Below are 26,542 nucleotides of genomic sequence, written 5' to 3'. Positions count from 1 at the left end.
GTCATTTGGTCAAATCAACATAAAATTACGATGCTTTACAGTCAAGACGGTTAAGAAACAGTGTCTTTCGGTGTCAATGTGCCTTTTCAAATAAGATTTGTTTGTCAAGGAGGTTTTCCTGATTTTAATTACGTGCAAATGTTTTTTTTTCTATACAATTTACATAAGACTCCATTTAAATGCTGTTATATCGGTCAGCAGCAGGGGGCAGCAGAGAGCAATGATAGGGTCGGACCTTGTCAGAAGGTGTGAGTTTGGTCCAGGGTTTGTCGGCGCGCCGGTCGTAGTCTTGAGCGTGAGTGCACTCCACATACTCATGAAAGCGCAGGATCTTTCTGGCCTGCAGCTCAGCCACCGTAGGCCTCTGGGACAACTGCACACAGAAACACAACAGCAACATTTGCTTTCACGCTCTGCTAGATTAATACCTACTCACACCATATTTTTGCCACAGTTACAAAGAAAAATCATGTAATTTTATTGTTTGCAGGTTTTTGTTCACATTAATTTGTCCATTATTCAGTGACAGTTAAGAAGTCAAATAGGCGAGTAGTCAACAAGCATTTATATTTCATGATATTACATTTTGAATTTTGAATCTCTAGCAGAAAGGATTTAAGATTTTTTGTTTTATTTATTATGTCTTTATTTTTTATTCTGGAAAAGTAAGACGAGAAATAACTTGAATGAGTAAAATTTTAAATTGAAATTTCAATTTATTAACAAAACTTTACACAGGGACAATTCATACACTATCATTCTTTTTAATTTATTTGTAATAAATAATGATATTTATTGATATTATTAATAACATTTAGAATATTATTAATTTTACAATATTTTTAATAGAATTTTGTTAAACTTTTTTAGCAAGGACATTAAAATTATATGTATGTATATGTATGTATGTATGTATATATATATATATATATATATATATATATATATATATATATATATATATATGACAGTACAAACATGCATAATGTTACAAAATATGTCTATTCATCAAAGAATCCTCAAAAAAAAAAAAATAATAATAATAATTACCATTTCCACAAAAATATGAAGCGGCACAACTATTTTCATATGTAATCAATGTTAAAATGTGACCCTGAAGCACAAAAGCAGTCTTAAGTCGCTGGGGTATATTTGTAGCAATAGCCAAAAAAAAAAAAAAAACATTGTATGGGTCAAAATTATAGATTTTTCTTTTATGCCAAAAATCATTAGGATATTAAGTAAAGATCATGTTCCATGAAGATATTTTGAAAATTTCCTACTGTTAATATATCAAAACTTAATTTTTGATTACTAATATGCATTGCTAACAATTCATTTGGACAACTTTAAAGGTGATTTTCTCAGTATTTAGAATTTTTTTTTTTTGCACCCTCAGATTCCAGATTTCCAAATATTATCAGATCCTAATAAACCATACATCAATGGAAAGCTTATTTATTCAGCTTTCAGATGATGTATAAATCTCATTTTCGAAAAATGGACACTTATAACTGGTTTTGTGGTCCAGGGTCACAAATGTTTCTCAGGCACCAGAAAAGCAGACTGTAGTTAATGGCTGCTGAAAATTCAGCTTTACCATCAAGGGAATAAATTACATTTTAAAATATATTAAAATATAAAGAGTGATTTTAAATTGTAATAGTATTTCACTATAGCACTTATTTTACTGTATGTTTGATTTTACATTCCGACTTGGTGAGCATCGGAGATTTCTTTAAAAACATAAAAGATCAATCTTACTGACTCCAAACCAAATTGGACAGATGTGTATTTGTCTACAAAAGTAATTCCAAAAAGTTTTAGAGGTTTTCATGAGAAACAAATAGTCAGATAATGGATGTGTGCCTCCAAACCTTTCTGGTCAGTCTGCGCTTGATTTCACTTCTTTCTTTCCGTCGATCTGCTTCATCCTTGGCTGAAACAAAAGAACGTGCAGATGTTAAGAAAATCTTTTCTGGAAGCATCACAAAATTGGGACCTACATCAGCTCTGACTGACTACAACAAATGCTATAGAGGACAAGAAGATAACGGATGTAAGACTGACCTTGTAGGATGTTTCTCTGCTCAAGCTCTTGTGCGGTGGGTCTCTGACTCAGCCTCCTATGAGAACATGCAAAATACACACAGTGTGAGTGTGAACAGTACAAAGACCCCATAAACCCACAGTGCACACACACACACACAGACCTTGTGAGGGCGCTGCCGATCTTGTTGCGGACATCTTCCCACTGCTCTTTGTTGTTCCAGGTGATGTTCTCCTGGTCCTGAGACTGCTCTTTCTCCTGCTGACGCTCCAGCTTTAGAGCCAGAGTGTCCTTACGCTTCACACGGCTCGCAAGCCCACCTGACAAGATATACGCAAAACTTGGTATTGATGCTATGTGCAAACAAAGTTGCAATGAAAGTTCATGATTTGAGCACACAGACTGATAAAAAAGCACTGATAAAAGAAAGCAATGAGCAAAATCACTACGCTCCGAAGGAGAGGACACTATTACTCCATTGCATTTACTTGTATGCCAAAAAAAATAAAAAATCTACTGCTTAAAAACAGACTATCATTTAGCAGAAAGTCATTAAATCATATCATTAAAGCTGCATTTATTTGACCTATACAGTAAAAACAGTAACAATTAAATATTATTACAATTTAAAATAAATGTTTTCTATTTGAATATATGTTAAAATAATTTATTGCTAATTTTCAGCATCATTCCTTCAGTCTTGAGTGTCCTTCAGAAAACATAAGATGCTGATTTGATGCTCAAGAAACATTTCTGATTATCATCTCACAATAGTTGTGCTGCTGTTTTTCTGAAAAAAATATGACATTCTTACTGGATTATTTTAATTAATAGAAAGTAAACAATAGTAACAATGTAACTGTCACTTCTGATTTAATCTGAATCCATCTTTGCTGATTAAAAATATTAACTTCTTCAAAAAAAATAAATTAAATTAAAGAATTAATTAATAAAAAAATTATTAAAGATATATATATATATATATATATATACACACACATTATTAATAATAACGTAATAATAATATATATATATATATATAATAATATATATAATAATTATATATATATATATATATATATATATATATATATATATATATATAAAGAAGTTTATATATCATCAATATATATATATATATATATATATATAAGGTACAATGTTGCTCTAGAACCCTCATACGGCTGGTCAGACAGAATTAACACTTATTAATGCAGGACAGGTACAATGTTGCTCAAGAACCCTCATACGGCTGGTCAGACAGAATTAAAGCATCATACTTGTGGGCACATCCTCCTCATCGTCACAACATCAACCATCAAATCTATAATTCAATCATAAACCATAATCGCTCTCTCCTCCCCCCCCCTCTCCCCATTCCCCATGCCCCCAGTCATGAAAGTAACACATTGACCCTCCCGGTCTCCCACCATACCGCGGCGGCTGCGCGGCTCCAGCTGGAGTGTGGGCCGAGGGGCGGGCCGCAGCTTCTGCAGCTCTTCTTCAATGTCAAAATCATCATCCTCAGGCCTAAACAATACAGTGAACATATGAATGTGAACTATTCCTTTGTGCCTACTTCTTTAAGTGTAAAAATAGCAATGTTATATATATATAATATACACATATATATATATATATATATATATATATATATATATACATATATATATATATATATATATATATATATATATGTATGTAGCACACACAGATCTGGGTAGTAACTGATTATCTGACTGTTATCTGGATTACGTAATCAGATTCCAAAAATTAAGCATTTGTAATTACATTAGATTACATTTTAAAATATGCGTAATCAGCCTACAGTTTACATCACATGAATAAAAATAATACACACAATATAAACAACATCAATAAAAATATTCATAATCTACATATTCTCCATAATTCTCCCTTTCATTTTTTTTTTAATTTTCCTTTCTAAAAGAACTTACTGCTTAAATATACCTAAACTTAAAAATTACTAAATTAAAATCCATAAATTCACAAACATTTTTGCCTTCTGATCCTCTTTCATCTAATATATTTACCTGAAGCACCCCGAGACTTTAAAATAAATATTTTAATAATGAAGTATCACATTTGCATGTCTCTGATGTTGGTTATGGTCACATGACATGCAGGTAAACATAAAAAAAATTTAGAGCCTGTTTTATTTTTATTGAATTTAATATTTTTATGATTTAATTAATTATAACCTTTCCATTAAACTCCCTACACTGCAGTTCTTTCACAAAACCCAGTTTGGGAATCCTTGATGTCATGTAATGTTTAATACACTACACATGTTGCTAATAACAAAGAATGGAATATATTTTCTTAATCATTGTATTTTAATCAATATGGTACAAGATAATCCTATTTAAATCAATCTGATAAATGAGAAAGCTCAAAAGTAATCTAAATGTAGTCTGATAATATTACCTAAAATATGTAACGTAATGGATTACGCTACTAACTAGGGCTGGGCGATATATCGCATGTGATTGTCACGCGCATTTCGTCAGTAAAGCCGGTTCCCTGATTACTGCTAAATCGCCATCACCTGCTTTCTCAAATGGAGTGGGATCATTTGTAATAGACAGAGCTGTAGATCACTGACAATGCTACGCAATATCGCGTTCATTAACGAATATGGCGATTCATCTGCAATAAAATGAACGCGATATTGCGTAGCTTGTCAGTGATCTACAGCTCTGTCTATTAAACGCCACTCCATTTGAAATCACGTGCATTTCGTCAGTAAAGCCGGTTCCCTGATTACTGCTAAATCGCCATCACCTGCTTTCAAATGGAGTGGCATTTAATAGACAGAGCTGTAGATCACAGATCGCACGTGACAATCACATGCGATATACGAAGGCGATTCATCTGCAATAATGAACGCGATATTGCGTAGCTTGTCAGTGATCTACAGCTCTGTCTATTAAATGCCACTCCATTTGAAAGCAGGTGATGGCGATTTAGCAGTAATCAGGGAACCGGCTTTACTCACGAAATGCACGTGACAATCACATGCGATATATCACCCAGCCCTACTACTAACTACAATTTTTTGTCATGTAATTTGGAATCAGTAACGGATTACAATTTGTAAGTAATCTACCCAGCTCACATCATAAGTGGCATAATAGTAGGCAAGATTTCTTCTTGGGATGCAAAAAGTAGCAATCTGTTATAAAATGTACAAAAGCAGAGAACACGGAGCTCTGAGATAAACTGATTTGCACACTCACAGTCGCAGAGGTTCGATAGTGACTGGAAGAGAGTTTCGCCCCCCTCCTGGGGCCTCAGCCAGAAAGTCCGGTGGTAACTCAAACAGAAGCGAATGAGCTCGCTGGGATCCTTCCGGGTTGGGCTGGACTGGGCCAGGACTGTTCAAGGCTCTCTGGATGCGTATGTGCAGAGGTAAGGGCGGCTGCGAGGGCGGCTCTGTGGTGGGGCTGGGCGGGTCCACGTGGGGGACCTCAGGGGGCGGGTGGGCACGGATAGGGGATGGAGGGATATGAGTCGGTGGAGGAGAGACCGCTTCTGAGTTTTTGCCGCTGTCTGATTGGGCAGGGGGCGGGGCAGAAGCTGGGGCCGGAATGGAGGCGGGGCCTGGGGGCGGAGGCTCAGGCTGATTGGCCGAAGAGTCTTCTGAGTGGCGCTTGGTCACAGGAGTCATCCTCTTTGGGGGAATGGGAGGAGATCGCTTGACTTGGGAGGGATCCACTGTAGAAATAAACAAAACACAATCAAAATGAACTTCACAAAGAAATGAGGGTTAAAGCACATGGCAACAACAAATTAGTTTGAACGAAAGTGCCAAGCTAGGATGCTTAAACATTGATTTGCATGCCTTGGAATCAATAAAACGGGGATTAGTACAGGATGGGGAGGGATTTAATATTCTAAAGATAATAGATTCTACAGATAATATTCTAAAGATGAAGAGTTTCAATATATTAAGGTCTAAAACATACCACTCTAAGCAAGTTCCTGAACATAAGCTTACATTCTGAATGCTGCCACAAGAGACGATGTAGGACCTGTTCACACTGAGGACGATAAATGTAGTGATAACTATAACGTTTTAATAATTGTTAATAATTGGGAAGTCCACATCACAAGTATAACAATGGCAGAGAGCAATAATATCTTCTGAATCACTTTCAGAACTTTTTTTTTTTCCAACAGATGGATGATAAAAACATTGACAGCCAATCAGAATCCACCCGACTTTAAAGCTGTAAACAACAAAACTGCAGCAGGTGCTTATAGTAAACAGAAAATAATACAGTATATGTCTACTGGTGTATAGTCGTCGTCATTAGTTATCGTTTTTGGTGTGAACAGGCCTTAAACATTCTACTTCAATGGACGTTTTTCTCTATCAGACCAACTACTGTCATGGCAGAGCAACAGTTTGAAGAGAATCTTTCTGAGCAAGTTCAAAATCTAAATGACCCCTAATTAGTTTCTCAATACCATGTTAAAACACATGAAGAAAATAACTCATATCTTGAGTACTGCGACAGTGCAGGTTAAATGGTTACTCCATCCCAAAATGAAAATGTTGTCATTATTCACTTACCCCCATGTCGTTCCAAACCCGTAAAAGCTTTGAACGACATGGGGAAAAGTGAATAATGACAAAATTTTCATTTTGGGATGGAGTATCCCTTTAAGTATGCACTTGCAACATGATGTTGACCAAGCATTAATTTCTGAGATTGTGCACTTGCATAAAGTATGCTTCTGGGCTAAATGTCAAAAATGTTAGATATTGGACACTGACACTCATTACCAAGGGTGAAATGTTAGTATAAATGTACTTTTCAGATGTCATCCAGATTGATTCTGAATTTAATCTTCATTACTGGATATGCTGTTAATCCTCAATCATGGTTACCTATAATTATCATATCTTTTGAATAGGATGAATTGAACCCCATTCATTAGTTCTCAGTCATCACAGTGATTTGGAACAGGATCATGGAGAGCTTGAGTATGGGTGTGAAAACAAGCATGACTCTGTGAGGTTATTAGAGCGTTAGGACATGCATGGCAGTTGGTGTGGGACGGGACGGCACCAGGGCTACCTGGGCGTAGCTGAGCGCCCCTTTGGCTGAGGTAGGTGGGCAGGGAGAGATAGACTCCAGACTCTGCCTGCCGTCTCCAGCTCGTCCAGTACTGAGGAGGTGGAGCTTTGTAATATCTTTGTAACGTTGAAGCTTTGGGGTGGATGAAGGGAAAGGTGTTTTTAGCATCTCAAACAACAAATCACACGCACTGTTGGACACTGGTCCAGTCCAACAGGTGACACCCTATTCAAACCTCCAAGCGCTTCAAGGGATAGTTCACCCAAAAATGAAAAATCTGTCAGTTACTCACCCTCATGTTACTTTAAACCCATTTGACTTTTATAATGAAGATATTTCTAATGAAACCGGACAGATTTCTGTCCCACTTTTGAAAGTTGAAGTGGTTTAATGCAAGTCTTCCAAAGATATGTTCACTTTATGTGGTGAACAGATTTAATTTGGGCTTTTATTCATCTATAAATGCTGATCAACAAGCAAACATAGAGCTCATCAAATATGGTAAATGGAAGCGCAAACATTTGATGTGCGAAAACCAACAAATTTGTTCTTGCATCAATGATAATATGTGAATAAAAGTCTTTAGAAAATGTGGGATTGAACCGTTCAATTCATTTGGATTTTATTACGGTGTCCTTATGAAATATTTGAAATATCAAAGTTTTGGCAGAACGGACTTTTAGTGGTGGAATGGAAATTATTCAGCTTTCATTAAAATGTTATGAAGATGAACAAAATTCTTAAGGGTTTGGTGGGGGGGGGGGGGTCTATAAGTTGAACACTGTAAGCAAGTAAGCAAGCAAACTCTAAGTAAGGGCATCCCAACATGTCAGCCTCTGACTCAACCAATAGCAAGAGTGCAATGAAAGGCAGTAGGACGCATATGACGCATATTTTCAACTCAATTGACTTTATCAGGGGTCCAGAAAGACATACTTCACCTTTAAGCTGGTGGATATTAGTGACTTAAATTGCGGTAAAGTCAAACCTATAAACATATTTAAAGCCGTTAAAATAAAACTGAGGTACATTCATCCATCATTTGGTTCACGGTTTAGAATTCTTGACTGAAGGATTTTCTCAAATGTCTATGGAGAAACTGAATGGGAATAATAAACTGGAACCCAGGTGGCTAGAAAAGTGGGCAGTCTCTGTTTTGCTCTATTGTACTGATAAAAAAAAAAGCTAAGGACAAAAGTACAGGGAGTTCTTATGTCTGTGAGCAGACAGAGCATCAGCTGTTATGTAGGACAAACAGACACACTTAAGTCCTACAGGAACATTACACACACACACACTTTTTTCCATCACTTGCCCAGGTGCAATTACTTTGGCCATTTTTGTATGGAACTGTTGTGAAACGGTACATTTAAAACCTGTCAGACAACAAACACTGTGTCTCAGTATAGCTGTCTGTGTTTCCTCAGAAGTGGCTGGAGCCGGGGCCATTCAGAGACAGGTGTGTGTGTGTGTGTGTGAGATATGAAGCTGCTCAGTGAACAGTGTGCCAGCACAACAGCACAAACAGCACAGAGACATGTCTCAGCCTGTCCATCTCAATGGAGCGCTCATCTGTCTCTCTGCTTCAGAGGGAGAGAACAGCAGTCACTAACACACCTGATTCACTAAACACACAGGCCTTCATCTATTAACTAACTTGATTCTGATCATGAGCAAAAAAAGGTCTCATAATACATACAGCTGTAATGCCTGTGTGGACACAATGCATTTCCCCTCTCTTTTCCTTTACTTTCCTTTTTTTCTGCACTGTCCTATACATTACAAACACACATAGCCCATAACAAAAGTTGCAAGTATTGCATGTAGTTGACCTTCGTCCATAATACTGCACCTCAATGTTGACAACTATCAGTTCATACTCTCTGCTCAATGACAGAAATATCTACATTATGGATGTATAATAAACTGAATGATGAACTACAACCCACTGCTATAACAAAAAGGACGTTTACCACTGCTATGGGACTATTATATTACCCGTGAAATCTACAGTGTACATTAGTTTTGTGAAGGTTATCAAAAGTCCTGATAAATTAAAACAGGATGTGCTATAGCCAATGTAATATGTAGGTAACACTTTTAAATAAGGTTTTATAGATTAAAAGTAATGCAGTATGAACTGAAAAAAATGACAATGAATGATATTTTTACAGCATTCATTAATCTAGTTTAATGTTAATTTCTACATACACTAATAAGCTGAATAAATTAAACAAGAACATTAGTTCATGTATTATGAATAAACTATTACAAAAAAAAAAAAAAAAACTTTGTTCTAGCAGTCTAGTGGTTAGTTTCATGTATATTTCATTATATCTAATACATTGAATAATGTTAACAAATTGAACCTTAATGTAAAATGTTTCCAGTATGTTTTCATTGTATATAAATGAAATAGCCGTAAGCATAACTGCATTAAGTCTGATTTACACAGTAATGGTAATGTCCAAACTAAATCATGTATGTCTCTGTCATGAATGAATGAAGGTTGTATCACCAGTAAAATGAAGCTCTGTTGATTAAATATGAATTAAATATGAATCTGTATTGAGTCAAAACAATACACTGCAGGATAGGAAATAATTTAGCCGATTACTGATACAACGAAAGCACAGTATGACCACACAGGCAGGAGGTGCATGGAAAACTATCTACAGAATGGCAATCCACGAGGAAGACAAGACAATGTACAGAGTCAGGGACGTGTACGCTATATATGGAGACCGTCCAGACTCAGCTGCTTACAGTACTGTGCTGCATGGCTGGGTACTGAACACAACCGCCCAGGACTGGAGTCACAAATCATTTTAAGAAAAAAAAACAAAAACAAAAACAAACAAACAAAAAAAATGTTCTTAACTGATATTTTCCTCTTATTTTCTAACTTAAGAATAATGTTTAGAATATTTGTTTTCCCATGAACACTGTTCTTACCTTTTTTTTTCTAAAGACTGCTCAAGACAAAATTTTAATTCCTAAAAAAGAACATTCTTAAAAATAACTAAATCCTCTTAAAGTCAGGATAGCCTTTAACAGGTCTTAAAGTGACATCGATGGTTGATCATGTAAACAATGATCAGTCATTATGAGTATGCCTGATATGATATGGAATAACTCAAATTGGTGACCATACACACACACACACACAAATATACGACACATTCACAGTTCATTTACAGGTGAGACATGTCCCCACCACATCAAATCTGTCTCCATAATTTAAATGATACATGTAACACAGAATATGTTTGTGCAGACAATAACAGCAACATTCACAAAACAATCATTTGCTTCTTTGGAAAACAATACAATATTATTAAGAATATATTTAAAAACTTCTTAAGAATTTTTAAAGAATTGCACTTAGAAATATATTTCTATGACCTTGTTAGAAACTTTTTCCTTAAGCTTTATGTGAATCTGGCACCAGCCAGTTCCTCGAGATACAGTTCCCACACACCTTTGAAACAAGGATTTTCCATAATTCTTCCAGCCATTCATAATTAAAGGATTTAAAAAAATAAAATAAAAAATCCTACTCAATAATGATTTTTAAAGCATTACCAGTATCATAGAAAAACTGGCATAATGACTATATGAAGATTGTATTAATGCCCTCTGATATTTCCAGGCTTTGAAATCACTATTTTAAATCCCAGCTGATAGATCCAGGTTTTCTATGGGCGTGGGAAAACTGCTTGGTTACGACATTTTGAACAGGTCGTGCTTTTATCATTCTGCACAGTAGAGTCCACTCAAGAAAGCAGCATGAAGCCACATATACTTCACAGTTGCAGTTTTGGGGCGAAAGCTGACAGGACAAAAACTGACTCACCTTGCAGTGCAGTGTTGCTGTTGTGATGGGAGGGTTTGGGAGGGGGCACTGGCGGCTGTTTAGGGGCAGTAGGGGCAGGAGGGTTGGGGTGGGCGGAGACAGTGGGTGGGGTAGAGTGGGCAGGAAGAGTGGGAGGGGTAGAGTGGGCGGGAACAGTGGGAGGGGTAGAATGGGTGGAAACAGTGGGCGGAGCTTCATGGTCTCCTGCTGTAACGGGAGGAATGGGATTACTTCGGGTGGAGTCGTCTACTTTTAAAGACACAGTCCGTGGTGGTGGCTTAGCAATGGGGGGAACAGAGGATGAGGATGAAGATGATGATGATGACGAAGAGGAGGAGGATGGGACTGGAGGAGTCTCAGTGGAGGAGGAGGAAGACGCCATCAGCCATTTGGGAGGGAGAATGGCCTGTTTAGGGTGCGGCTGGGAGTCTTTAGTGGAGGCACTTGGTGCAGGTTTGGGCTCAGGAATAAACCGCACACCCACTGATCCTAAGGGTGAGCACAAGACACATGCACAAACATACATAAACACAAATAACAAAACACACACAGGTGCACAGCACAATCACAACAGCAGGCATGAGTAAATCAGGCAAGGCATGTGAGCAGGGTGACAGCTAAACGCTTTAAAGACCCCATGAAGTCAAAATGGAAGTATTGTGTTTTGAGGGCATCTATATGCCCAATGTTGACAAAAATAACTTAAAATGTATACTTAGGGCTACACGGTTGTCATATCCTTCAATAGCCAATACGGGAATCCAGCTGTTTCATGGGGTCTTTACCATCGCTGTGCCGTGAGCAAAATAGTGCATAGTGAAGTTCTGCAGATCTAGCAATACAACTGCATAAACTGTATGATCAGCACTCAAACTCTTGAAATAGAGGGTGTACAGCTAAGCTGTCTCTCAAGAACATGATATAAGCTGCTTTAAAGAGCTTAAGCAAATGTATTTGTAACCCTACTGTAAATGTCTACTGATTACAAAAACAAGACTTTGATGGACACCACAATGAAGTCTATTATGATCCCATTTATTTGGCAGACAGGCTAAAGAGCTAATAAGAGGCGGCAGGCAAAAAAACAACAACAACAAAAAAAGGTTATGAAAATAAGATGCCAATAAATTTAAATGTTCTTGTAACAGACCTAAACTGTAATTCCAGGCTTATTTATAAAAAAAAAAAAAAAAAAAAAAAAAAAAAAAAAAAAACCTATACAACGGACGCTCCAATATTGAACTTCGTGGGCCGATACAAATAAACAATAATTGGAATTTTGCTTTTAAACTCTTTAAAAACAACTGGAGTGTCTAGTTTATTAAAACACTTAATTAAAAGTAGCTGTTTCAAAAATGAAGCCAACTCTCTCTTAACTATTGTTTTTTCAACAGGCAAAAAAGGTCCATTGTCAACGATCGATGTATGAATCACAGCTCACACAGAAGCAGTTTTCTGGTGGTCTACACGGTGAATTCAATGGCTGACTTGAATAGTGGTTGACCAATATATTGGCAAAGCAATAAATCCATCGATATATTGTACAGATTTATTTTTCATCAAGTTCTAGTTATTTATATTATATTATATATAAATTTATATTTTTTTATATGTATTCACTTTCAAATTATTTATTTCTCATTTATTAAATATTACATAAAATCAATACATTTTAGCAACTGTTATGCATGTGCTTTTACTATCATTAAATTGAATAATGTGATATCTTGTATATATGGCTTTATATTGCCCATAAAAAAAAAAAAAATCATTATTTGTTGACCATCGCGTGATTCCTACTGAAACGACTGGATTTCGCCTGCAGAAATTCACAAAAATGTGACCTCTAGTGCTGAATTCAGATTGTATTGCAAAATGCATTTTGTTTAGTGATGTCAAACGATTATTCGCGATTAATCGCATCCAAAATAAAACATTTTGTTTGCATAATATATGTGTGTGTTCTGTGTATATTTATTATGCGTATATATAAATACACACACAGGCAGTATATATTTAGAAAATATTTACAGATCTATATTTATATTTATATAATTTATATTATAAATAAATAAATACATTTAATATATAAAAATAACACATTTCTCTGAAATATATACACATGCATTTGTGTGCTAATTATTAATTTAAATGTGTTCAACATCAGATCAAAACTTCACTAAACATTATTTGTAACACGCCAGCCAGCGAATAATCGTAAAACACTTTGTGCTTTGTTACTTTTGATATGAAACCAAGTCTGAATTTTCAAATTGTAAGCTATTTTCCAGCACAAGGTATAACCTTTAATAATTTATCCGGCCTTAGATGTATGTGAATATTAAAACTTCTATTAAGAATCAGAGTTTTGAGTGATGCCTTTATTGCATTTTATGAGCCCACAAATGTAGGAATGAAGTGAGCTGGGTGAGAGTTTACCTGTCCGTGCCCTTGTTTCCTCCTCTGCAGGTGTGTGTCGTGGCAGTGTGCTGCTCTGGATGGCCTCTGAAACGGGCCGGACCTTCTGTCCAATGTCAGACGAGCTCTTCTGAAGAATGGGCCGCATGTCTTGTTCTGACTGAGGCCGGAAGAGTTTCCCATCAGACACCTGTTTCACAGGCTCTGGCCTCCTGACGTCTCTCCTATCTCTCTCATCTTTTCTGTCTCTCTCCTCACGTCTATCCCGTTCCTCTCTTCTTTCCCTGTCTTCCCTCCTCTCGCTCTGCTCCTTCCGCTCTCGCTCGTCTACTCTCTCTGGCTCTTCCCGTCTTTCGTGATCCTCTTTCCTGTCTCGTGGTTGTTTCCTGTCCCTGTTTTCTCTCCAGTCTTTCTCTTCCCGCTTTTCTCTGTCATTCCTCCTCTCTTTCTCACGCTCATCTCGCTCACCTTTTCCATGCCAGTCTTCTTTATCCGGCCTCCTGTCTCGTCTGTCTCTGTCATCTTTGCGTTCACCTCTTCCTTCCCTGTCGTCTTTTCTATCCCGTCGTTCTCTGTCCCTGCTCGTTTTCTCGTCTCTTTCCTCCCGCCGATATCGTCCCTCCTCCTGTCCTTGTCTTTCTCTCTGTAAAGATCCTGCTGGTCTCTCCATGTCTGACTCCAGTCGGCTGCGTCGGTCCGTTTCAGGTGGTAACCGCGTCCGAGCGTCCACGTCCAGCGGCTGACGGTTGCGACTGACATCGGAGGGCGCTCGGTTGCGGCGCTCCGGTTCAGGTACGAGGCTGTTCCTGTGTTCTTCTCCTTGTGGCCGTGAAGATGGCCCCTTGACCTCTGAGCCTGTGTCTGACCTGCGCTCTCCAGGCACTGGAGCAGTGTGGCCGTTCTTCACCGTAGGAGCTTTGTGATTCACGTCATTACTCTCTGAAACAGATGTAGATAACGGATTTTGAGACAGAATGCAACAGAACAAAGAAAAACAATGTGTCAGACTGGATACTTGAAAGTATAAAATGATGCAAAACTTAATATTACAGATGCTCAGAAGAGGGTTTTACACATCTTTTCCAGGTTATGAAAAGTTCAAAGAAAATTTGGTTTAATTTAAGATCATATAATTAGCCAGTGTAATGTTGTAGAAAAATGTATTTTCTCTACAGATTTGAAAGATTTTAAGACTTTATCATTGGCTTCTCCAGGACTAAAAATCATAATTTTTAAGTCACCATGAAATCAAAATGGACTTGGTTACTTGGTTTTAACTGAATTATTTCAGTATGAAAAAGTCAGAGAATTACCACCATAAAGACAAAGAATCCTGAGAAAAATAATCCAGAGCATATTTTCATGCATCATGTGCCGAAATGTCATTAAAATAACACCACAACGCAAAAACTCTATGATCTTACAGACAATTCAGCGCATGATACATACAAATATGCTCTGTTTACGATGGAATGAATCTCACGAAACCTTTCAAGTAGTGGTCGACCGATATTGGTTTTTTGACAGCCGATGCCGATATCTTGGAAAGCAGGGGGGAAGATATAAAACACATGACAATGGATTATTACTATTTAAGAAGTTTTAAAATAAACATCATTTGACAATGGATTTTTCAAAATAATAAATATGTGTAAAATAAACATACTTAAACTTTAGATGACAAAGTATTTTTCACAAATAAATAAATATTTAATAAAAATACATATAAAAAGAAGTAAACACTGTAACCAACAGAAAACTCAGTATTCTGGGAAGTTTGTGTGCAGATGCCGATATTTGAAAAATGAATAAATAAACAAAATAAAAGTCCCGCCTCAAACACAGCGGCCAAGCAGAAAAACTTAGCGGCCGATGCCGATATTTGAAAAATGGCAAATATCGGCCGATATATCGGCCTTGGCTATATATCGGTCGACCACTACTTTCAAGCAATTTGATTTTGAGCAATCAAGTTAGGTTGCCGTACCATTCTCTGGGACGTCCTTCAGTAACCCTCGCTCTATCAGCTCCTCTCTGGGCTTCCTCATCGAAATCTTCCTCTCCAACACTGATCATTCAGAAAGACACACAATCACTTAAGCCACTGGTTTTGAAAGACACTGAGTTTAAGAGAATCCTAAATTTCATTAATAACACATCAAAACTTATTACTGTAACTTATTATAATTAAAAAATATTCACATCAGAATTCAGTTTTCAACAGATATGGCATTATAATATAACTGTATTCGTTTAGTGTAGACTGAGAGTCGGTAATCAACAGACCTTCTGATGTTTCCTTGAACTTGTCACTGCTTTTCTTCTTCCTCCACTTCCAGGGTTTGAAGATCTTGCCCAGGCCGGAGAACTTGCCCTTGCCCTTCGCCGAAGGGGTTCCCGCTCCTGGAGGTGCTCCATCACTCTCTGGCACACTATGATCCACTTCATCATCTGGGGAGGAGCAGGAGGAAAGACAGAGAAGTTGGTTCCAGGCCTGTTTTGTATTTTATAATTCATTACTTGTTTGATTACATGCTTTTAACTAACTGCATGCTTTTTACTGTACATTTCTGCCAAATGGACATCAACTTGACCACAGCTACTGATAAATATAATGTAGAAACATTCATTTTCTGTAAAGCTGCTTTGCAACGATTTGTATTGTGAAAAGCGCTATACAAATAAACTTGAATTAAATTGAAATTACTAATCAGACATTAACAAGGAAAAATATAAGACAATAAAGTAAAATTAAAATAACATTCTAATTCTAAGGTTGTGCGCAGCTGTAAAATACTGTTGTATATTAGCGTAAAGCAGAATGTATTTCATATATTTGTCATATGAATAGCACTCAAATGTTATTTAATACCAAACTGTCATATTAAAACTTTAAAATCTCAGATTGTGTCTCAATACATACTAGTCAGAATATGCAAACACCACCAAAATGAATTCAACTAATAGCTCTTTGTGTGGTGCATGTAAAATTACTGCAACACACAGCCTCCCATGGATTACTTTTGTGTTACGTGACAATCTTTTCATAATGAACCCTGTCATATATCCAATCTAAGACTGTAAGAATGCTCTAGATACAATTCAACAAACGATGCGAATCAAGCTACAGGACATCCAGGCATGATGATGGTCAAAGCACCTGTTATATAACAGTGAGACGTTACACGTGAAAATAATAACAACACTAGCGCATTGGCCCGGCCACTGACTCACTTCAGAAACCTGAGTAACACAACACACCCACTGCACTGCTACACATTCACAGCGAGAGAAAAAGAAAGCAGACTCGGTTTCTTAAGATAAGACTCGGTACATACTTGCCATAGTAACTGTAATTGCCTAAACATTTATAGTCTGTCGCATAACAGTGCAATATTTTGCTAAAATGGATTAACAAAACAATTACAACTCTTTCAACAGCCTCATGAGTCACATGTAACAACAGTGGGCGGTTATATGGATACTGAAACTCTTACTCAAACAAGCCATGAGCTCAGGGTGATTTACAAACCGCCAAACAGTTTACGCACAGTGACACCCAGCTAAGCTGCTACTAAACCCTCTACCTGTATTCATAAGCACAGGTTACATTATGGACTGTATAAAGTTGTGCTTCAGTAAATAATACCATAACTAGACCTAACCATGGCACATCAAGCCACCAGGCCAGTTTCACAACATCCCGCAGGAATCTGAGAGGTGCAACCCTTCAATGTGCATTTCAGACAATCAGCTGGTGACAGTGCAGATTGAACCAGCATATAAAGATCTACACTAACCATAGATCCTGTTAATTGATGTTGGGTTAACATGATTAGCTATTATGGTAAAACAGAGAGCTGAATACAAGTTAAGGTCTATAAAATAAAATAATAATGGTCTTTAGACCTTTAGTTTCTAAACAGAAACAGTTAATTGTTTGCTGGGTCAGAGTTCTTATTAAATCATACAGATTCCTACAGAGCCAACAACATAAAAATTACCGTCATATCTATTCGAATTTATTCCCATGATTTATGAATTTGTGGCTCATTATATAAATGTGTTTCCATCCACAATACCAAAACTTATCCAAAATATTAAAACTTCACTTAAAACCGTCATGTCTAGGCTTAATTTAATTCTGATAAAACATTTAGGTTTAATCCACTTAAATCTAAAAAATTAAAGATAACTTAATCAGTTTGTTTTGGACTATATAAACAATTTTGTCAACATAACTGGGCAATTAATTTCTAGTACCCAGCATGTTTAGCATCGGACATATTTTGGATAGTAAATTGTAAAATGAAGCATAACTAAATGTGTTTTGAGTAAAGGGAAAAATACAAAAACGTTCTTGTTTCCTCTTTGCTTGCTCCATAGAATCCACAGTACATGCCATTTTTCCCTTGTTTGAACAAATGCTTAGATTTTGTAACATAGGAAAGAGAAGGCTGTGCTATTCACTGTCCAAATGATGTCTATTTACATTTACATTTAGTCATTTAGCAGACGCTTTTATCCAAAGATTACAAATGAGGACAATGGAAAGAAATCAAAATCAACATGAGAGCAATGATATATAAGTGCTATAACAAGTCTCAGTTAGCTTAACGCAGCACACGTAGAAAGGTTTTTTTTTTTTAAATAATATAATAAAAAGAAAAAAACAGATACAACAGAAAAAGATTAGAGCAAGCTAGTGTTAGAGGTCTCTTTTGCTTTTGTCAATTGTATAATAAATGAAAAGAAAAAAGATAGAATACAAAAAGATTAGAAAGCTAGTGTTAGTTTATTTATTTTTTTAAGAAAACAAGCAGCAAATGAATAGAGTGCAAGTCTAAATGGGGACAAGTGTTTTATTTTATTTTATTTTATTTATTTATTTATTTTTTAAGAATAGAATTAGAATAGAGAGTGCTAGAGTTAGAGGGTCAAATAAAGATGGAAGAGATGTGTTTTTAGCCGATTCTTGAAGATGGGTAAGGACTCAGCTGCTCTGAGTTGGGCAGCTCATTCCACCAGGAAGGAACAGTTAATGAAAAAGTCTGTGAAAGTGATTTTGTGCTTCTTTGGGATGGCATAATAAAGCAACGTTCACTTGCAGAACGCAAGCTTCTAGAGGGCACATAACTCTGAAGTAATGAACTTAAGTAAAGGGGTGCAGAGCCAGTAGTAGTGGTTTTGTAGCAGCCAGTCCAAATTGATAAACAGAGGTGTGACGTGCATTCTTTTCGGCTCATTAAAAATGTATCTTGCTGCCGTGTTCTGGATTCATTGTAAAGGTTTGACAGAGCTGACTGGAAGACCTGTCCAGAGAGCATTGCAATAGTCCAGCCTGGAAAGAACAAAAGCTTGAACAAGGAGTTGTGCAGCATTTTCCAAAAGAAAAGGCCTGATCTTCTTGATGTTGAATAAAGCAAATCTGCAGGATTATTATTATTTAGCATGAATAATGAGACAGAGAAGGTTAAACTGGTCTGAAGACACAAGACAAGGCAGGTTGTGTATGACACACGGGGCGCTTTGGAATGTTTATGGGTTTTGGCAGCTACATTGTACCTAGATGCTCTTAACTGATCTGGCAAGGGTTTGACAGCACACAGACTACGTTTACATCACTCAAATGGGATTTTTCTAACGAAAACACTTTACACATGTGGAAAAACCTTTAAAAACACACAAATACACCCTCAAGTCAAAAACTACGAACTCCGACGATGAAAGTCTAGCTGTTACAGTGAAAAGATGTAAACAGCGATGAAAGCTCACATCTGACTGGTCAATGACAAGGCATCCAAAAACAGACTCCTATACACCTTCATTTACAAAGTCCTACACATTCCCCTTTAAAGGGCTAGTTCACCCAAAAATATCTTGTGTTTTCCTCACCCTCGAGGCATCCTAGGTGTATGTGACTTTCTTCTTTCAGACGAATCCAGTCAGAGTTATATTAAAAATTGTCCTGGCTATTCCAAGCTCTACCATTGTAGTGGGTGGGTGTTTCTGTTCAACAGTCCACAAGTTGTCAATTAAAGCGCACGCTTTCATGATAAAACATGCCTCACATGTCTCCAGGGGGTGAATAAAGGCCTCCTGTAGCGAATGCACGCGTTTTTGTAAGAAAAATATCCATATTTCAAATATAATAAACTCTTTTCTCTCATTTCCGTCATCTGTCAAGGGTGAACTAACACAATCAGATCAGAATCAGAATCAGAATCAGAATCAGAAAGAGCTTTATTGCCAAGTATGCTTGCGCATACAAGGAATTTGTTTTAGTGACATAAGCTTCCAGTACACAAAAGACAACAACACACAGTCAAAAAAATAAAAAATAAAAACCCTTTGCAGATAAATAAGTGTATAAACAATTGTGCTATAAATGATAATGGAATTGGATTGAGTAAGATGCAGGGATGTACTAGGATGAAGGGGTAACAAATAAATATAAGGATATTGCACATTTTTATTGTATAAGTGGGGAACATTTAACTGTTCATGAGGTAGATTGCCTGGGGGAAGAAACTGTTCTTGTGCCTGACTGTCCTGGTATTTGCGGCTCTGAAGCGCCGGCCAGATGGCAAGAGTTCAAAGATGGGGTAACTTGGGTGTGAGGGATCCAGAGTGATTTTCTGAGCCCTTTTCCTCACTCTGGATGTATACAGTTCTTGAAGGGTGGGCAGGGGAGTACCAATAATCCTTTCAGCAGTCCGAACCGTTCTCTGTAGTCTTCTGATGTCTGATTTTGTAGCTGAACCAAACCATACAGTTATTGAAGTGCACAGTACAGACTCAATGACGGCTGAGTAGAACTGTTTCAGCAGCTCCTGTGGCAGGTTAAACTTCCTCAGCTGGCGAAGGAAGTACAACCTTTGTTGGGCCTTTTTAACAATGGAGTCAATGTGATTGTCCCACTTCAGGTCCTGAGAGATGGTGGTTCCCAGGAATCTGAATGACTCCACTGCAGCCACAGTGCTGTTCATGATGGTGAGTGGGGGGAGTGCAGGGGGGTTTCTTCTGAAGTCCACGATCATCTCCACTGTTTTGAGCGTGTTCAGCTCCAGGTTGTTAAGACTGCACCAGACAGCCAGCTGCTCAACCTCTTGTCTGTAAGCAGACTCGTCACCGTCCTGGATGAGACCGATGAGTGTGGTGTCGTCTGCAAACTTCAGGAGCTTGACAAAGGGGTCTTTTGAGGTGCAGTCGTTGGTGTACAGCGAGAAGAGCAGGGGGGGAGAGAACACATCCCTGAGGGGCACCAGTGTTGGTGGAGCAGCTGTTGGACATGAATTTCCCCAGTCTCACTAGCTGTTGCCTATCTGTCAGAAAGCTGGTGATCCACTGACAGATAGAACTAGGAACAGAGAGCTGGGTCAGTTTGGTCTGGAGGACTGTTGGGATGATGGTGTTGAAAGCCGAACTGAAGTCCACAAACAGGATCCTCACATAAGTCCCTGTTTTGTCCAGATGTTGCAGGATGAAGTGCAATCCCATGTTGATTGCATCATCCACAGACCTGTTTGCTCGGTAAGCAAACTGCAGGGGGTCCAGTAAGGGTCCAGTGATGTCCTTCAGATAAGCCAGAACCAGTTTTTCAAACGACTTCATGACGACAGATGTTAGAGCCACAGGTCTGTAGTCGTTAAGTCCTGTAATCTTGGGTTTCTTTGGAATGGGGATGATGGTGGAGCGTTTGAAGCAGGAAGGCACTTCACACAACTCCAGAGATCTGTTGAAGATCTGTGAAAAGATGGGGGCCAGCTGGTCAGCACAGGTTTTCAAACAGGCTGGTGTAACGCCATCTGGGCCTGGTGCTTTTCTTCTTTTGTTCTTCCTGAAGACCTGGCGCACATCATCTTCACAGATTTGAAGAGCAGGAGGTGTGGAGAGGGGGATTGCAGGAGGTGTTAACGGTTGTGTAGAGAGATGGTCAGAATGGGTGTTGGGGGTTTCAAATCTACAATAAAACTCATTCAGGTCGTTAACAAGTCGTTGATTAGCCTCAGTGCAGTAGGATGGTGTCTTGTAATTAGTGATGGCTCTCAGTCCACTCCACACTGAAGTTGAGTCGTTGGAAGTAAACTGGTCTTCCAACTTTTTAGCGTAGGTCTTTTTAGCCGCTCTAATCTCTTTGTTCAGTGTGTTCCTGGCCTGATTGTACAAGACTCTGTCCCCATTTCTGTAGGCATCCTCTTTGGCCTGACGAAGATGTCTGAGTTTTGCTGTAAACCATGGCTTATCATTGTTGAATGTTAAATAAGTCCTGGTAGGAATGCATATATCCTCACAAAAACTAATATATGATGTTACGGTCTCTGTGAGTTCGTCCAGATTGGTGGTAGCAGCTTCAAAAACACTCCAATCAGTGAGGTCAAAACAGGCTTGTAAATCCTGCTCTGTTTCGTTGGTCCATCTCTTTACAGTCTTTACTACAGGTTTAGCAGATTTAAGTTTCTGACTTTAACTTGGTCTACTTAATTCTCACTACGTCAAGGGTGAACTAACACTTAAAGTTTCTGCTTATTAGGTTTACTTGGTCTACTTACTGCTTACTGGAAAAACACACTGTCCTCGTGTTGTTTGGGCACAGTGACAAGAGAAAACAAGATGTCTCATTGTCATGACACCACAACCTTGATAAAACAGAATAATAAAGTAATGAAAGTGAATGTAACACTATCAAAGCACAGGCCACGGTAAACCCAACCACACCAGTCACTGATCTTCACCTGACACACACACACACACACACACACACACACACACACACACACACACACACACACACACACACACACACACACACACACACACACACACACACACACACACACACACACACACACACACACACCAATCAATGTTTCTACGAAGCACTGCCTCAGCCTCAATGAGCTCTTTGTTTCAGGAAGGCTGCACATTCCTCTCATATCAGAGACATACATGAGAATCGGATCAGAGTCGACGGCCTGAACTCACTGAGTGTAACGTACAGCTATGATAATGGTAGAGGACATCCCACACGGATGCTGAGGACAGTGTGTGTGTGTAAATAAACACAGAGGTCAAGAGTCAATGGAAGAACTGATCACGCTACTACAATGATCAAACGTTAAGTGAGAAAAGAGTATGGCATGTGATGCCGTTTGATAGAGGACAAACAGAAGATTCACGGCTACACCTTAAAACAACATAACTCATCAGAACCAGAACAACTGCTGCTTATTTGAGAACAGTGTGTGTGTGTGTGTGTGTGTGTGTGTGTGTGTGTGTGTGTGTGTGACAGTATGCACTAGTGCTGCTGCACCAGAACAACTGCTGCTTATTTGAGAATAATAATAAAACTTTTGCTCGCCAAGGGTGTTTTCATTTGATTGAAAATACAGTAAAACAGTCATAATGCAAAATAGTATCACAATTTAAAACAAATGTATTCTGTTTGAATGAATGTTCAAATATAATACATTTCTTTGATGCAAAGCTGATTCGACAGTGTCACGTGATCCTTCAGAAATCATTAAATCAAGAAACATTTCAGATTATCATCAGTGTTGAAAACAAAATATAAAAATACATAAAAAAAACTTTTTTTAATAACAATATAATTAATACAAACTACACATAAACTAATTTTCAATATTAATATATTGGTTACACTTTATTTTGATAGTCCACTTCAGACATTCTACTAACTATAAGTAACTTTGCAACTACACATCAACTAATTCTCATTAATCTGCAAAATACTGCAAAAACTCTCAGAGTAGACTGTTAGGTTAGGTTTAGGGTCAGTAGAACAAGTTAATATATACTTGTAAATGTTCTCATAGTCAGTATGTTGTGGGCCCATCAAAATAAAGTGTTAGAAGATATTAAGCAGACAGTCTACTAATACTCTAATGACTGCTAGTTGACATGGAGCTGCAAAGTTACTTACTGTTAGTAGAATATATAAAGTGAACTATCAAAAAATAAAAAAAAAAAATAAAAAAAATAAAATATCTAAAAAAAAAATATAATTTTGACAAAAATACAATTATAATGCTGTAGTTGACTGTTGGAGTCATGGAATGCTGCTGCCATTAAAACTTTTATTTATTTTTTTAAACAAAACAAAACATCTGATACTGTGAACACTAGTCAATGTCAGGCATGTCAAACAGTATGACACACAACCTCAGTACACACATTTAACTCTGTGACTGTGCAAGTGTCGCCTAGTTATCAACTCTGAGATAATTGGTTGATTTGAATCAATTTAAATCAATCAGCATAATAGTTCATCAGTCCCATCAAAATAGAGGAAAAAAGTCAAGTACACTTTATTTCCAATTCATTCAACACTAAGATGAAGTTGAGCATACTTCAATGTGAGCTGGTTGTAAACGATTTTGAAATGCATTAAGCACTTTTCTTTTCTTTTTTTCTTTTTTTTTTGCAGTTTATAGCAATAATAAAAAAGAAGATTGCTAGTATATATCGGTATGGACTCCTTTTTTGGATTCACAGCAAATTAATTGCAAGTATTGAGTGTTTTTATTCTTTTGGGAAGAACTGGTGCATTGGAATTTTGTATAAGCAGCAACAGCATAATAATTCAGAACTTAAGAAAAGAATCATTCACGAAAGCATTCTTATACAAGCTGATGCTTTCAATGCATTTAGGTATGAATCATTTTATGAATGAGCTCCACACCCTCTATCAGTGTTTTAACGCAGTAAAAGAAGGACAAGGCTACATGTTGGGTTGCGATTTTCAGAGCTGGAGACGACGTCAACAAGAAACCACTTGAGTCAGCTTGAAGCAACAGCCAGCACAAACAGGTTTCCTCCTTTAGCGCTACTGCACTCGACTCCCGCACCAAACACATCGTCATACATGATTAAAGAGATGCAATGTAGAAACTGCTACACATTCTCATATCATCGGTGAGGTCTAATCTGAGAGGAAGCGTGTTTGACAGAAACATGAGATTGTCTGATTGCACAACCGCCACATTCCATTAGTGTACATTCCCCCCACCTGCCCATGCCTGCCTCTGACTGCTTCCTTCACCTCGATGAGCGGACACCTGCGATCGCTCACAATAGTACAGTTGGCATGAGCACGCATAAGCAAGAAGACCAGATTCCCTCCAGCGGAAAAAGCTAAACAGGTCTGGCTTTCAAACAAACCGTGAGAAAGCCGTTTAAATGCATCCCATCATCTTCACACTCAGGAATCCATGTCTTCTCCGAAGTGACTCACCTGTTATGTAGGCAGGGTTCGGGTTTAAAGTCTGAGTGCTGGCTCCCTGTCCCATAATCTTGCCCTGTACCCCTGCGTCCCGTGCGCCCCGTCCTCTGCCTGTCCCGCGGCAGGGAGGGCAAACACAGTTCCACTATTCTCTGTACTCCTAGCTGTGGGAGCTCACACTCGACCCGTTCATTCGTCCCTCCTTCTTAGTTAACTTCTGTTTTGGTGGCTCGCTCGCTCCGATTCAACAACTCCTGAAGGTCCCTCCCTCCCAGCAGCCTTGACTTCATAAATAACATACGGCGCTCGTCTGAAGCACGTCAGCTGGCCGGGATGCCGCTCATTCCCGGTGCCGGATTTTTCTGCAGCGAGACCGGAGGAGATGGGAGCCGAGCTTTAGGGTCTTGACCTTAGCTTGCTACATACCTTCATTTCCCAAAATGCATGAGACGGTGCAGTGTAACCTGAGAGCGGCTGCAACACGAGTAGGGGCTGAGGTGGAGCGCTTGACTGGCAGGAAGTGACATCATAGAGGGCTCAGGTTACAGGGAGTGAGACAGGCTGATTATTGACGTGTGTGTGGGTGTGAAATGAAGACCGTTCACAGTATATACTTACACTGATGCTGAACAGCTAGGCGTAACCAAAACAGGATGAAAAATTCCAGACAATTATGGTGATGAGAAACTTAATTAAGCAACGCAATATTGTAATGTGGCTGGTCGTAGTCACGTCTACTGCCCAGTAACATCTAACGAGAATATGCAAAGTCATACTTTATATGTTATGAATAGTATATGCCACTTTGTGTATTCGTTAGGAATGAATGAAACTGTCATCAGATGAGGCTGTACCTTCACATCTACTGTGGAGACTAACATAATCGACTTTTTCAAATCAACAGGTGTGTCAGGGTGGATGCATGAAATCATCCATACAGTGTGAAAAGTAACCATACAGGTGAGGTTTATCATAAACTAGATGTAAAACTAACTATATATATTCCACTCATTTTATTATAAAATCATTGTTTTCTCATAATTTATTTATTTTAATTCAAAAATTGGTTAGATTTTTTGGTTATGATCAAAAACTATTTTCTCGTTTCAGTTTTAGTTTCAAGGCCTCCTTTACAAAAGGTTACTGGTTACCATAATACCACAATGAGAGTTCATTGTGCTAATATGTTTTGAATACAACAATAAGATTGTATCATCACAGTTATTTTTTGGACTTAAAAAAAAAAAAAACAAAAAAAAAAACAGACAAATTGTTTTATTTGTGCATTTAACATTTTCAAATGATCTAGCAATAGACCTGTCATCACAGTAAGTGCAGGAGGCGTATATTATCAAGTAACTTCATAATATTTGTGCATTTTATTTTTCACGTTTTCCAAAAGAATGTTGCTAAGAGACATAGTATGTAACTTAACTAGTGCAGGTTGGGTCACAAATCATGAAAAGACAACTCTTTAATGTTGTGATCATGAGGAAGAAAAATATAATAATAATTAATAATAATAATAATAATAATAATAATAATATCTCGCTCTATAAAATTTTATTTTTTAAGGATAAAACCAGAAAAAAAAAGCTCTCTTAGGGCTGTTATCACAAACTTCTTTTTAGTGAAATTATGCTTTCTTTTGAAATAAATGCCTTTTGGTTTGCCATTTATCATTTAATGCAGTGACATTCAGAAATGAGTGTGGCTTAAGTGTCCAGCACTTTTTAATGGTCAGTGAAAAAAATACACCACCGTTCAAATGTCTGGGGTCAATAAGATCAGCAAGAATGCATTAAATTGATCAAAAGTGACACTGATAATTACTAATCATTAACTTCTTAAAACATGGTTTATACAAA

The 26,542-nt window shown here is 37.7% G+C and overlaps 1 protein-coding gene across 1 annotated transcript in view; it reads right to left on the bottom strand.

The window, feature by feature from the left end:
• The window catches only part of LOC109049423 (phosphatase and actin regulator 4A-like), a 30,225-nt gene extending 4,655 nt beyond the window's left edge, over positions 1 to 25,570 (bottom strand). Inside the window, 13 exon segments of the mRNA XM_042745923.1 lie at positions 236 to 373; positions 1,878 to 1,939; positions 2,071 to 2,126; positions 2,214 to 2,370; positions 3,331 to 3,436; positions 3,439 to 3,580; positions 5,311 to 5,788; positions 7,159 to 7,290; positions 11,015 to 11,503; positions 13,454 to 14,371; positions 15,420 to 15,500; positions 15,719 to 15,883; positions 24,687 to 25,570. Of these exon segments, the coding sequence (XP_042601857.1) occupies positions 236 to 373; positions 1,878 to 1,939; positions 2,071 to 2,126; positions 2,214 to 2,370; positions 3,331 to 3,436; positions 3,439 to 3,580; positions 5,311 to 5,788; positions 7,159 to 7,290; positions 11,015 to 11,503; positions 13,454 to 14,371; positions 15,420 to 15,500; positions 15,719 to 15,883; positions 24,687 to 24,741 (2,979 nt within the window). The 5' untranslated portion in view covers positions 24,742 to 25,570.
• Between the last annotated feature and the right edge of the window lie 972 nt (positions 25,571 to 26,542).

This window comes from Cyprinus carpio, chromosome B19 (assembly GCF_018340385.1).
Source record: "Cyprinus carpio isolate SPL01 chromosome B19, ASM1834038v1, whole genome shotgun sequence".
Taxonomy (NCBI): domain Eukaryota; kingdom Metazoa; phylum Chordata; class Actinopteri; order Cypriniformes; family Cyprinidae; genus Cyprinus; species Cyprinus carpio.
Note: the sequence above shows the minus strand (reverse complement) of the source record. Positions and strands in the feature narration are given on the sequence as shown.